General features: G+C 43.0%; 1 protein-coding gene across 19 annotated transcripts in view; it reads right to left on the reverse strand.

Annotated features, from left to right (window-relative positions):
- mycbp2 (MYC binding protein 2) overlaps positions 1-14,801 on the reverse strand; it is a 52,313-nt gene that overhangs the window by 13,150 nt on the left and 24,362 nt on the right. For 6 of the 19 annotated variants that reach the window (XM_052081595.1, XM_052081604.1, XM_052081602.1 and 3 more), the window contains 22 exons: positions 14,323-14,501; positions 14,088-14,230; positions 13,857-13,957; positions 13,553-13,771; positions 12,934-13,156; positions 12,742-12,860; positions 12,564-12,651; positions 11,836-11,885; positions 11,573-11,745; positions 11,265-11,409; positions 10,973-11,182; positions 10,835-10,890; positions 10,417-10,532; positions 10,189-10,286; positions 9,582-9,698; positions 8,276-8,416; positions 6,846-6,923; positions 4,754-4,963; positions 3,543-3,675; positions 3,340-3,465; positions 2,249-2,476; positions 982-1,086 (listed from right to left, as the gene is read on the reverse strand). In XM_052081595.1, the coding sequence (XP_051937555.1) occupies positions 982-1,086; positions 2,249-2,476; positions 3,340-3,465; positions 3,543-3,675; positions 4,754-4,963; positions 6,846-6,923; positions 8,276-8,416; positions 9,582-9,698; positions 10,189-10,286; positions 10,417-10,532; positions 10,835-10,890; positions 10,973-11,182; positions 11,265-11,409; positions 11,573-11,745; positions 11,836-11,885; positions 12,564-12,651; positions 12,742-12,860; positions 12,934-13,156; positions 13,553-13,771; positions 13,857-13,957; positions 14,088-14,230; positions 14,323-14,501 (3,058 nt within the window). The remainder of the gene's footprint in view (positions 1-981; positions 1,087-2,248; positions 2,477-3,339; positions 3,466-3,542; positions 3,676-4,753; positions 4,964-6,845; positions 6,924-8,275; positions 8,417-9,581; positions 9,699-10,188; positions 10,287-10,416; positions 10,533-10,834; positions 10,891-10,972; positions 11,183-11,264; positions 11,410-11,572; positions 11,746-11,835; positions 11,886-12,563; positions 12,652-12,741; positions 12,861-12,933; positions 13,157-13,552; positions 13,772-13,856; positions 13,958-14,087; positions 14,231-14,322; positions 14,502-14,801) is intronic. The other 13 variants (XM_052081601.1, XM_052081598.1, XM_052081614.1 and 10 more) reach the window with 11 other exon arrangements.

Here is a 14,801-nt window from a genome sequence, read left to right on the forward strand (position 1 = left end):
AATTCGGTTAGATGAAAACGGACAACTACAGAGAAACCGTCCCGCGCATTTAAAGGGGATATATGATGCTCATTCTCAGATTCATTTTGAATGGATGTGATTTTCTCTGCATATTTTACATGCTTTAAATGACAAATCAATTTTCTGCTGCCTATTTTCACAGCAATTCCAACTGATCACGTGTGCTGTGGGTAGAAAGAGCCCGTTATGACGTTTCCAGATCAAAGACAATAGTGTTACTGGAAGTCAACAGCCTCTTAAACAAAGATATTTAAGAACAAAAATAAAATGTTGGAGACTCCTTTGCTGTTCACACAAAACTGAGCGAAGGTGTGAGGTATTGCCACAACTGTAGGCTTTCACACACTGACGCAGCGTCCCGCAATTGGATAATTCGATGACATCAGACAAAGTGTCCAATGCGAGTTGTAGAATACTTATCAGAAATTGAACGTTTGGAGAGAGAAGTAGGCTAAGTGTCTGTTAACTTCACACTCGCCTGTAAAATGCTAAAAGTTGACCTGTGACTTTGGTTTGTACAGAACAGTGACACAGAAAACAACGCCGGCTTTGACAAGCAGTTGAAAATGCGCGACTGTTTCTTGTCTTTTTTGAAGCGTGAAGACTCCTTACTGTGTGAATCTGGAATATGAATATTGTAAGACGATATGACTGAGAATTATGGCGAACATGATAAATCCCCTTTAATTCATTCAACTACAACAAAACACGCTGACATCTGACCAAAAAAAAAAAAGATGCTTTAAAGTGATATGAAAGGTCAAAACAAAGGTGAATGAACACATGAGTATGTATTGCGTGTAACATTTAGTCAAGACCTCCTTTTTTTCAGGGTGGCGGGTGGCGAGAGCCGATCAGAAAATGTTAATGACAAGCTTATAAAATACAAGCACAGAAAACTTGCTTTCTCCCCAACCTCTGTTCAGTCTGAGGGAGGGCATGCGTGATTTGACTACCCACCCTTTTGCCTGAGAGCAAGAGACGAGAGAGCAGTGGCATGCCCGGCCGCGGCCACGCCGCTTTTGCGTGCACGCTCGCGAGAAGCAAGGCTGCGTGGTGAATCATCTACAGCGGAAAACAATTGGCAAGGTAAACAAACAAGGCATGGAATGCAAGGGCGCCAACAGAGACAGCACATAAGAAGAAATGGTTTCAATTAAAGATTGTGAAATTGAAAGAGGCAATGCATTAAAGTGTTCTTCGGAGAAGCTGACAGAAAAATTAGTTGTGGCAGGAGAAGCATGATACACACACAAAAAAAAACAATGTCGGACAAGAAGAGAGCTGCTAATTTGGGTTCGGTCCAATGCCCATTTCACACTGACATCTCTATAATTGTATTAAAACCTGAAGAAGAAAAAACAAAACGGCTTAAGGAGGTAATCGGAGACAATAACAAAGTATTTTTGTGAGCAGGGGCGCAGACAATTCATGGCTGGTTGAGGTGGCTAATGAGAAGACCCAAAGAATGAAAATGAAGGAGAAGGAAAACTGATGCAAATGTGGAAAAAAAGTATCAACAATCAGAGCAAGCTAGAATAAGGTCACTCAGCCTCTTAAATTAGCGCATGCCCGTGACAATTAAATTTAACAAGACATTTAGTCTACAATTGAGATTCAAATTCTTGTTTTAAAAAGGTGACATCCATACTTCCTCACATTCACTCAACTGCAGAGGAGTATTATTAGGCGTAAGCTATTTATCAAACCGAGAGGCATTTGTACAACTGCAATTTATAATACACAATATATTAAAGTTATTAATATATGTCCACCACATTTATTGAGGCAAATACACATGACTATTAGTTTTAGTAAAGGTAACTACGACTACCTATTTTTTTTCAGGGGGTGGGGTGGGTGTGTTCCATTGGTGAAGTTTATTAGAGCAGAGGCCACTGTTTGAGGAAATGCGGGATTGTTTACTTCAATCCATTGTCACCTTGATACTTTAAAACAACAATAATTCAATGATAGAATGATGAACTTGTTAAAAGTATTGCTGCTCTCGGACCAACACATAAGCCTTTGTGATGCCTTACAAAACATTCTGGGCGAATGAGGACAACAAGGGAGATTTTTAATGTGTGTATATTATATATATATATATATATACACACACACACACACACACACACACACATATATATATATTTATACACACACACACACACCCGCACAACTATTTTGATTGATCAGGAACTGACTAATCACTTGACACACTTACTCAGAAGCTGTGGTTGCGGCTGAGACAGTTGGGAGGGGGACTGTCCAAACACAAACGGACTGTGGACAAGGGAGGAGGAAGAAGAAGAAGAAGAGGAGGAGGAGGAAGAGGAAGAGGAGGAGGAAGAGGAGGGAGGAGGTTGTGTGGCTTCCTCAAATATTGAGGAGGGAGTTGCTGAGACGAAGGGCCCTGACTGAATGGAATTCAGTATGGCGCTCAGCCGATCACCTGCAAACACGGAGACAAAGGAGGTGGAGAAACTACAGCTTCGACTAAAGGGGACGACTGGGACAGGAAGGGACACCACAATTTGGGGTTCAGCGTCTTCATTTTAAGTGTGACGTATGTATGGAGTGGTGTGGTGTGGCCCATCGAAACTACAGCAGGCTGACTGAAGAAAAACACACAGACACGAAACTTGGCATTGCAGAGGTGGTGGGCATAGTTTACCTAGAGAACAGTGAAACATGCACAGATGAAAAGGCGACCGGCGAAAAATGGATTGGTGACATTTGAATGGAACTTGTGAAAGTGCAAAATAAAAAAAAAAACGGGCTAACTCAAAAAAATCTAGGGGAAAACAACTTCACGTGGATCTCTATTAAAAGCGGACAATTACATTTATTGATGACTACGTGAGTTAATTGAGGTTTGAGGCGAGACTTGATTCGGTACACCTGCACCGTCTACTGAGATCCAATACAGGAGATGCAATGGTTTTAGACAGCCATACTGTATCTCCTTGGACATCCTCAAATTTTTTTTTAAGAGAGTACAAATATCCATGTATGAATGGCTGAAACTTGATTGTTTGGAACATCACCTATGGCAACACCTGGAGTGAACATCGCTGCAATTGTTCAAATGTCACAGTGCTCAAAACTGAAGACAGAGAAGTCACTTTTTTTTAAGTGATATGAATACATCTCAGTTAGCATCATTCAAAACGCAGCACTTTTGAAAAGAAGAGGTACTATCGGTGCAGGTGTACCTAAACGCTGAGGAGGCAGGTGAGTGCTGTCGGAATATTAGCCATGGTCAAAGTCAAAATGTGTTACGTCATGTGGGTGATGAACCATCGCGAAGCTGACCTTTGTTGTTGGAGATTCCATAGTCAAAGCCCTGTGCTCCATTGGATGCTGCAGCCCTGTTGAAGGCCTGCACCGAGAAAGGGCTTGGCGGCGGGGTCTGGGCGCCATGCTCAAGCAGCGCTTGTTCTGCAAGAGAATATCCAGGAAGTGATTGCATTTGCTGTACAGTGATGATGATGATGATGATGGAGGGTGTGGCATACCTTCATCATGGCGAAGGTACTGGTTTCCTCCACGGTCTCTGGCCAGCGACCAGGCTTCTCCCTCGTCACTCTCGCAGAACTCCACAACGCTGTTTTTATCCAGCTGCACCCATGTGCCCTCTGAGTTGACCACCTGGTACACACATAACACTCTTCATCCAAACTCTCTCGCCAACACACCTCGTCTTAATCCTTATTTATTCAAATCCAAACATAGTCCGCATGAGAGTGGATGTAGCCTTTGGCACTGGTAGCAACAAGGTAAAAAGTGTATTCGGTTTAGTGTGGTAGCGGCATTTCGAATGAAATGAAATCGTGGTGGTCAACAGAACATTTCCAAAAGGGAAAATTTGTTTTAAAATAAAAAGAGATTGTTTTCCGACTCAGAGGTTTCACGATATTTGGAGCTGGATTGCATTCCCTTTTTCAAACACTGTCTGGTTAAAACACTCAACCCCAGTCACAGTGGGTACATCCACATTTTATACAGTCTATGCACACTTCATAATTATTTTATTTTTTTTATCAATCCCAGTTTAACCACTGCACGAACTATGACATAAATCGGAGTAGAGCAGATCTTTAACATGCAACATGGAATGAATCAATTTAAATACACAATGCACAATATTGGAACACATGGATTTGATCATTTTGTTGCCGTCAGCACGCCACACGATGGAACAAAAACCAATGTGGCTCGAGCAAAACTTACTCGTGGAGAGGTTGCTTATTCAAAGTTAAATGCACTCAACTCCCTGAAACACTATATTATTTAGAAGGGGGAAAACAGAACACAGATGGGAAGTATTAGTGAGTGCAAGCTGCACCTCCCGTGTTCGGACGGGCCATTCTAGTGCAGGTTAGTGAACAGCATGACACACCACAGCAGCCAAAACCAAAAAAAGAGAAGGGGAGGATGACACTCCAATCAGTCAAAGTGAAAGTTTCAAATGTCGACGTGCAAGAAATTCCTGCCGCAGCTCAATATGCTAACCTGAACAAAGTGTAAATTAGTAAGAAATCAATCAGGCACAGTGCGAAAGATAAAGAGCACGTACCCACAAGACACCCTGGTTAGAGCGATTATTCAGCATTAGTTTCAGGAGATTTGTTTGTGTGGGAATTCGCTTTATTTGATCAATGCAGTTCAAAAAAATCCCATCACCCCTACCCATCATTAAGACATTGCATTTGGGATGGGTGCATACCTCGCCTATGGCCTTGACCATGTTTCCAAGTACTAACATTCCAATGGGGATACCCCTAAGGTTTGGGCAGCTTCTGATGTTGTGACCAGAGGGGCCGGTCTTCACTACCTTATAAAGCCCCGGTCCGCCGCCCTGCACCCGAGCGGGAGCTTTGTGGGAAGGGCAGCTGCTCACCTCCTTTGTGGTGTCCTCCGTCTGGCCCCTGACCTCCTGCAATAGTTAAGAGCGGGAATTAAGATGAGTGGGAAAGCACACCAAGTATGACTTCAAACCATACCTAATTCAATCCCTCGTCAAAGTAGAAGAATTGATGAAATAAACTCATTTGAGGCCATATCCTCTATGACAGGTGTCACCAACATTTTTGAGGGTGAGAGCAACTTCATGTGTACCGATTGTGTGAAGGGCTACCAAATTGATACACGTCTGAAATAACATATTTGTCCAAAATACCTTCAATAATATGAGGATGGGTTATTTTTAATACTTGATGATTTAAATTGTCAGACTTTGATCGTGTTTCGAAATGTCTCACAGTACTGCCAATGTTTGCATTTTTAAATCATAATTTCTACTAGCAAATCACAATGTCCAGGCACTGGCGGGCTACTCAAGTGGTCTTCACGGGCTACCTGGTGCCCGCGGGCACCATGTTGGTGACCACTGCTCTATGATCACCAACTGCCCAATGGTTCTAAATACGTCACTACTACATCTAAAAGACGGCTCAAAGGCAACATTATATCAAATTTAGTGGTGGGGAAAAAAAGGATCCACATCCTGAAGGGACTTGAAGTTGAAGTGCCAATCACAAACAGTCATTGAAATGAAGGGCCATTAGTTTTACAAAATGTTTTGCATTTGATGCGCCCTGTGTGCATGGTGGATGTGTCAGAAGTCTCGACAGGAGAATTGCTGCATCTTGAAAGTGCAAAACAAAGGCCCGTAAGGAATTGACTTGTCAGCGCGAATGGGAGAATCTGTCCCTCAAAGAGCAAGTGATGCTGCTTGAGAGTTATTTCATGCCATGAGCGACGGGGCCTATTCAATGTAGGATATGCATCCATTTCTGTACTGAGACAATCCTAGCTGACTTTGACAATTTCATTGACATGAACAACAATTGTTATGATCAGAATATAATCATACATAATATACCTTTATTAAAATGTAACCGTTGTATTTATTCCATACTTGCATCTTCAAATCTGCTCCAACTCACAAGGGTTGTGGTGGGCTAATTGAATTGTATTTTAAAATTCTAATTTTAATTACCAGTAGTGGAAAAGTTAAAAAAAATTGCTAATATTTTGAATCATAAACAATTTGGACAAAAGTATTGGGACACCCTGGGGGGGGGGGGGGTGCGGGGAAGCAACCAGTATTGGAGCAGTTCTGTCATACTCTACAGGACTGCTGTGTAAGGACGAACAACATGATGTCCGCTCCGGGACAGTGGCCTTCTCAATTCTTTTCAGTATGAGACTGACATCAAAACAGGAGTTCAGAACATTCAGACAAATTATCCCATTTTATTGTTATTAAAATCAACAAACGACTCATATTTTCCCATTAATGACTGGGGAAATGTAATCAAAAGTCCATTTTACCAGGTGAGCCGAGATTCAGAGGGAACTATCGCGCCTACTTAATTCATTAAGCGTGTCTCAATAATTTTGTCCAGTTGCGATTCCACAATAAGTGCACAGGAAATAGGACATTCTTTCTAAAACTTGCACAGATTCAACTTGAAGGACTGACACATGACTGCTGCATGTCATTTTCATAAAGAACGACAGGGGGCATGCTAGGACACAAACATGTCTGGCTGTCAAACATGCATTCGACAGGTATCCAAGCCTTTTCATTCCATGCTATTAAAAAGAACACACATCACTCCAGGACGCTCTGGACATTATGATCACCTTGGGCTGACAAAAAGATACAAAAGAAAACCGACATCCATGCAACTTTGGCTCCACATCCGTTTGACACAAGTTCAGAGACAGTGTGAGTAATTAATGAGATGCAATAGGTGGTGTGGGGGAGAGCAAGAGGCAAGCTATTCAACCCTCTCTTTAATATCACTCACCTGTGGTGGGAATATAGTTAAAGGAGTCCACGACAAAAAGCCGATATCCCTGACTCCATGGCTAGCGTTAAAGACACTCTGAGCAACAAATTGTGAGACAGTCAAGACACATGGCAGAGAAAGGAGAGAAAATCAGGATAGGGCGCTGAAATCTTTTTTTTGGAAGAACGGTTTTCTCGCCGGTTTGGCTCTTTCAGAGGATCCGTAGAGACAGTAGAATTTGAAAAAGAAAGAATGGAAAGCACTTCCAAAAAAATCCCCCCACTTGGATGATACGGTGTGTCATGTTGTTCAGACACAGAGACCTTGCACTGAAAGCATTGGGAGACTCTAAATGCGACCCGATGCAACGGTGGAACTGTGGAGGTGCAACTATCCCACTACTAAGCTTCATGACCATAAGGATCTCATTTTTTCCTCTCCCATGCTACTCAAACAACTGAGGAGCAACACATTGATAGTGATGCTGGACATGGCATGGAGCAGCAAAAAAGCAAGGAAAATAAAGAAATGGAAGAACCTTCATTGCGGCATGCCGTAACGCATTAGTGTTAATGGACTGTAAGGGAATGAAGAAAGAGCCCACTCAGCTCATTTACCACAGGATTAAAGTTGCATTTATTCTCCGTGTTAGTCAATGCACTTAAAAGTGTGCTATGGGAGTGCATGAGCACTTATACAAGAGCTGCTTCCTTTTCAACACATATTTCCTCAAATACTGATCATCGCCGACCACACTAATAGCCCAATTAATCATCAGGTGAATTACTCACTTCGAGAAAACACCAATTGTCAAATAGATTCCTCACTTTTTTTTGTAATATTGATGATTACACTTTACAGCCGACAACATCGCAAAATTTACCATCTCTATTCTGTATATCACATAAGAGATCATCAAAATGATTGTAAACTTGTATCTTTTAAATTATTATCATTATTTAAAACGTTTAAGACAAAGTAGCTTGCGAGTGGCCTGGCAAAGACAGTTTCTTGTGTTTAACCCTGGAGAACGCACGGGGTCAAATTTGACCCCTATAAATTCTGCTACTCAAATGCTGCACTTGAATCCCAAAGGGTCAGATTTGGCCCTAATCCTTATCTTATCTTATCTTATCTTAATGCAAAAGAAAAAAAAAATCCTGCGTCACTATATGAGGAAATACGGTCCATTTTGGGAAAACTTTAACCACCTTTAAGCATCTCTTGGCTACATGCACACTTTTACTTTGCTGTGCATTAGAAGAAATTCTTATTTGAAAAGCTATTACATGCAAGAGCGCTCCCCTATCTTTGGCCCAATTAAACATGCGTCGTGTACATTTGGGGAGGGAGCGCCAAAATGTGAACCTCAAACAGCATTTTAGAGACATCACAAAAACGACACCTAAGAAAAACGTACATCCTCTGACCGGCTCCTTCTTACTTACATCGGCGGGGACCAGAAGGCTCCTGCCCAGATGCTGGTTAAAAGAGAGGCACCAGGCCTCAGTGTACCCATTCATGCTCGGCACGTACTTCTTTACGGTTTTGTCATTGAGCTTGAGCCACACGCCATCATCATTGTGGATCTAAGAGTAAGGGTGAGGGGCGGGGGGCACAGGGGAAACAAGCAACAGAAGAGAGCACAGCCACGTCGTCCCGTTACTATGGAAACAGCAGGTGCACGAAAAATACACCCAAACAATTCTCAGGCTGCAAGAATATCTCGAAAATGGAGGGCTAGTCATCATTTCCGGATTAGTTTAGATTGCATTCATAACCTTTTAACGGTGACCATAATTTGACCTTCTTTTGAGTGCACACCCAACATGTTCAACTGCTATATATATATATTTTTAGATACTTTATGTGCACAGTTGCTGTTCTCTGACAAAGAGCTGAATTACCAAATTTGCATCAATATTTGATCCACAAGGCTACCAATAAAATTCCTGGTTCAATTCGGTCATCGTAATGACGCTCACATTTTAACGCCGAACAATTTATCAACAGCGCCTGGTCAGTGTGAGGCTTCAAACAGGATGTTCTCAGGGGGAATCAGCACTGAGCTTTGAGTGTCACAAGGGATCATCAGCAGCTGCCAGCTGGAATACAGAAAAGCTAATTTCTACGACTTCCTATGGCAACAGAAAGGGATGGAGGAGGACGTCATCATGACTTTTTATTTGTCAAATAGCTGTTGTAAATTTTGATATTTAGCAAATTGTCAAAGCACAGTACGTTATGCAGTTGGAAAGTTTAAAAAAGGTCAAATTAAGTTTGCCTAGTAAAGGGTTTCAGTGCATTTTAGGACCATCCTGACATTTTGCCCGACAGCAAAATACTTTAGTGAGTAATGTATGTACTGTACATTGTATAATCATTAAAACATTTAGTGTTTTCGATAATGTAGTGTGCGTGCTGTGATTTACTTTTATGCTTTCAAGCAGCCTCAGAATGCTTTGTAAGCGGAAATATTTCAAAGAAAAGTGGAAATATTTTGGCGAAGAGATAATCACCACAACATTTAGAAGCAAAAGAGGATTCACAATGTCTAATTGGAGAAGCTCTCTGATGCTTCGAGGAGGAGTAACAGGAGTAGTAACAGCAAGTACAGAATTTCACAAAAATCGGTCTGACTTCCAAATTGTATGACTTTTGATTTGGAGATACCGCTGCGTCTGTATACATTGGTGCCTGTATCGGCTTACAATCAAAGCAAAACAATTAATCATCATTTTAGGGCTCAATTACCTCGTCAATGAAAGTGATGGTGCCATTGACATGCACTATGCCTATTTGTTCACTCTGCAGGGAGGGGTGACTGCGCACGCGCAGGCCTGCGCTATCCTTGGACGTAAATTTGCGGACCTGAGAGAAGCAGAGGGGAAACTGTGTGTAAGCCACAGCAGCAAAAGAATAAGATAACCCAGGAAAGAAGGACAGTCACTGAAGCAGAGCGAAAGGAAAAGAAAGCAAGGACGCACGCATGCACTATAGAAGGACAAGCAGCAGCTGGATGATGTCTGCTTCAGTCCTACTTTTTTTCCAATATCTCATTCTGACACAGAAAATAGAGGGTGCTCATCGTTGCTTGTTTCTCCATTTTCCAAAAGAAGAACCCTGTCATACGATGATTGCCGACAGGTCTGACTACCTGGATGCATTCCTTCCACTTCGGAAAAAAAAAAAAGTTGGGCTTAAAGCTTATCTTATGGCAACACAACCAAGACGCCAGTGCAGTTGAGATTCTGCCTTACGTTCGCATGGAGACCATCGCGCTTGAGGTTATTATACATAAAGGATAATAAATTAAGCACAGGATTCTTTCTGAGCAAGGCAATTTCAAATAACAGCTAACCTTGCTTGGTTGAGGCTCCGCCTTGGGTTTGACCATCTGCGTCCCAGGCGGTATCATGCCTTTGGGAGGGTCTTTGACCTCCACCTCCAAACCCGCATCTGTCAAAGCCAGAATCTTTGTTTTAATTTAATTTAGGCAACACTCCGATGCATTCCAACATTTCCCCAGTGGGGTGCCATGATGAAACTACGCTGTGTTTTAAGTCCGGCATGAGGCATGATCACACACCTATTTCAATTCCATCAATGGTGACGTGGATTGTGTAGAGACCGATTGCTCCCGGTGTCCAGTTGGCACTGTAGGTTCCGTCAGTGTTGGCACGTATCAGCATGTTCTCACTGGGCCTGAAAAGAGAAATGTGGTGATGACCGTGGTCCCAGATACAGGAAACAGGATAGGAAAGGTTCTGGCTGCTCTGTTCGATGAGGAATATAATCAAATTAACATTAATGACATCATACAGATTAATTTTCCCAGGCCGGACTAAATTAAACAAACCATCGATGGATTCATTCCAGCCAAAGCTCGACAACACGACCTTCCGCATTACATCTGCTGACATTATTTCTAATGGGATCAACGGTTTTAAAATGAGAATAACTTCGAAGTTACCGCTGTACTGTACAACTCTCGTGATGTTATATACCTCTTTGGAGTGGGGGAAGCAAACCGCAGCTCCTCAAAAGAGTAAGTTTCATATGCCTAGAAATATAGACGAGAATGTCAAATATGTCATCACATTCGGTGAGCGAAAGGAAACATCCAATCCATGCGTAGGGCTGACCTTCATCATGGTGATGGCGATGTAGCGAGCTTCTTTCACAATCATAGGCTCGTACGTGGCCTCCAGCTTGGGGGCTGGCAGACCTCCAAAGGTGAGGTCGGGACCTGAAGACGCTGGCGAGGGGGGGCTTCCGGTGAGTCGCTGGAGTTTTTTCACATTTTCGGGCTGCAGTGACTTCTTTTGAGAAACGGGAACGGCCTTTACTTCCACCTGGTTTTGAAACAGCAGAGGAATTTTCGTCAAATGCATAAAGCTCAGTTTTCTCTCTATCTAAGTGAACCATTTTGCCAACCTTCATGTTCGGAACGTGAACCACATCTCCATATTGATCTTTGGTCTGGACGACAATCGTAGCTGGCCATCCGCAGCGTATGTCGTCTTTGTTTAGGATCAGAGATGTTTTCTGGGGGTCGGCGTAGGAATCTGGTTGCAGCCACCTTAACGGAAGAGACGACAAGTCGTAATCAAAACGCGGGCTTACATCTTGTGAAATGCACGAGTCCGATCTCTCGCCGGTAGCTGTTTTTGCCAGTAGAAACGTTTCAGTAGCAAGCAAAGGGGGGGAAAATAGAGACAAAAGGCAATAACATTGACATATACCTCGCAAGGCGTCCTCCGCTTGAGTTCTGCACACATGTGATGAAGTCCTCAAGGAAGGAGTGCTCGTTGGTTTGGAGGTGCAAGGGTAGGTTCCCCTCCAGGGCCTCGAGGATGATTGGGGGGTGGGAAAGAGCCAGACCCTTGCTCAGGATCCCTGCATGGGCTTTACACACCTAAACGGGGGGAGTGAAGGTGGGAGGGCACAAGGGATCAATAACGGCTAAATGAAAATAGGACAAAAATTTTAAATTTTATTATTTTACCTGGAGAGAGGCCTCCTCTAGGATCTCGAGGTCCTCCTCTAGTTCATTGCCTAAATGGCAAGAGTGGCATTTTTAGGAAGATCACAACAAGATGGCAGTGCAAAACAGAACAAATCAGTTTTTGAAGTTAGACATTACAAAAATGATGCAATTATTAACGTGAAACTCGTCTTACCGTAAGGTACCATTTCCAAATTGGTATTGGTAAGAATACCTTAATTTTGTGCAACTTCTGCATCTCTGTTGCAATTTAATGTTGCATTTTGCCGTCACACAATGTGTTCTAGACGGCTTTTACGACAGTTAATGTTGTAGTTTTTACAATTTACATGATGTGAGATAATTGGGCTGGAACACAGCGTATGGAAGAAGGCAGCCACAAAGCACATCAGGAGAAATGACAGTGAGAATTGATTATTTTAATCCATAAACTTTTTAATATGAAATAATGTTTGATTTTGTTAAAAGTACAACAGTTCAATAGAAAGTAGGCCTATTGAGATCACATGCAGCATGTTGAGGGGTTTATTTGGGGTCATTTAGGGTTTATTACTTAAAGGCCATCGATGCATGTGTACGGGTTAAATACGTTTTGCAGTTGTTTAGGTGAAAATCTGATGTATTAATTATGAACTCCTATACAAATGACAGTAACTAACAAAATATAATACATTCCAGTGAGTCATAACTTGCCAAAGACGACCCCCCCCCCCTCCTCCATACTGTACCTATCGGGAGTGCCAGGTCTTTCTTCATCAGAGCTGCAGCACACATGCTACCCAAGTACGCCAACTCTTTCTCCAGCTGGATGATGCCCTGAAATGTCCAGCGAGATACTGTGACATTCCGCTTTTATTTTGAGGTAATAAAGGCTACTATGCAGAAAAATGAAGACTCAGACATTACCTCATCAGGACCTGGGTTGAATTCATATCCCACTGCAACACACTTAAAACCATAGAAGGACGCCTTCTCATCCTTTACATAATCTGAGGCAGTTTCGAGGGAAAACAGGACCTCATTTCCTATAGAAGCAGTCGAATGTAATATTAGGAAAGCAAAAACCACTGAAGAGGTGGAAGGATGCAATCTTCATACCCGGCAGCACGAGAACTGCGGTCGGCCAGCCCGTTGAGCCCGAGAATTTCCTGAGCTCGGTCCAGGTGTTGATGGTGTCATGGACCAGAGGTTTGCCGCCCAAGCAGGACAGATGAAGAGTGCGACTGGGGATGAGCAGTCTGAGGACGTCCTCTGGCTGAGCGGTGCCACACTGTGGGTCGAACTCTATGCTTGTCCAACGCACACATTCGGGAAACGAAACCTGAGGGTAAGTAAGATATCACATAGGTTTAAACATGGAAGAGACTTGATGCAAAAGCTGGCGTGAATGCTGCATTTAAGACGACCGGGAATTTAGAAATATGGCAACATCAAATCCATCCAGTTAGATACAGATCCTCAAACTGCTGACAGTTCAAACACAAAACAAATCAAAATCGGAAAACTTTTATATATCAATATTTTTAACCAATAAATAGATATTCATATCGGTCATATTGCCTTTCAGTGCATTTTTGTGGGCCCGATCATTTTAGTGTGACATTAGACCGCATCAACTTGCCCTAAATCGGAACTCCAAGTCAGATTTTAGAGATTGCCCAATTTTATGGAATGCAACAAAAATCATTCATCGGCTTGCACTTGAAGAAGATTGTACCTTGTATTGTGTGACCCCGGCCTGTTTATAGGGGTGGTCACTTTCAATCACGGAGTAGTGATTGGAGGTTGTGCAAGCCGACAGTCCTTGCTCCAGCTGGTTGCCGGTTGTGCTGTCTGTCGATTGGTTGGGGTTAAACGTGGGTGGGGCATACTTTTGGTTTAAGGCCGACACGGCAGGAAGGAGCTCTTGGACCAGTCCAAAGACCTCGACGGCAGCCTGGGTGAGGAACGAGAAACAATTTCAATCCCATCCAAAAGAAGGGGGACAATGGCTTGCTAGATAAGGTGCTTAAGAAGGGTACCTTTGGAACAGATGCTGCCACAGGGCCAATGTAGGCCAGGATAAGGGGAAGCAGCATGGAAAAGAGGCTGGAGGAGCTTAACAGCTCAGGGATGTCATCCACTAAAGAGAAAATGCATATTGATAAAGCTGACAGCAGATTGAGCAAATTAGATTCAGGAGGGGGAAAAAAAATCTATTCTTGTGCCTCGAGGTTGTGTTTGCAAAGGAGGTGTCCGATTACCCGGCTTACCATCAACAGCAAAAGCCCTATGAAGCAAGTCCTTGGCTGCTCTAACCACAGCACTAACCACAGACAGTGACCGGCTGCAGTTTTTGTCCTCTTCGTTGGCTTTGCTCAGCAGCTGGGATTGGAGATCGCCATCGTACTCGCTCCTTAATGAAGTCAGGAGACAAATGTCAAGGGAGGGGAAAAAAAAACCACAGTCGAATGGAGATGTCTTCTCAAAAAGATATTTTGGGTGAACCTGTAATAGAGAATCTGAGGGATCTGTCCTCGCGTCTGGTTGGTACCGTTGCTGCTCAAACTACAAGTGCTGAAGGTGAAGGACACACCGTCTGAGCACTGAACCGTGGTCATGCCGCCATCCCCATTTGCAGTGCGGCTGCCGTAATTGCGCAATCGCACAGCATACTTCACCCCTTCCTGCATGAGAATACAACTCAGTTTCGCTCCAAAAAGGTGAACAGCGCAAACCAAATTTCATGAGAGCTCAGCTCAGTGAGCATCGACACCAAGGTGGCGCCCAAGGGCACACAAAGACTGACTGAATAGCCTGCGGCGGGGTTTCTAAAAATAGCTCACTAGTGATGAGACGTTTCTAGAAATGTTGATCATTTGAAAACGTAGACACTGGAAAAGGTTTGTAGAAATAAAATGTCACATATTGATATTTACCCATCATCCATTTTGCAAAGCATCATTCACATCCGTTTTTACCTTAGA

Source organism: Hippocampus zosterae, chromosome 12 (genome assembly GCF_025434085.1).
Source record: "Hippocampus zosterae strain Florida chromosome 12, ASM2543408v3, whole genome shotgun sequence".
Lineage (NCBI taxonomy): Eukaryota > Metazoa > Chordata > Actinopteri > Syngnathiformes > Syngnathidae > Hippocampus > Hippocampus zosterae.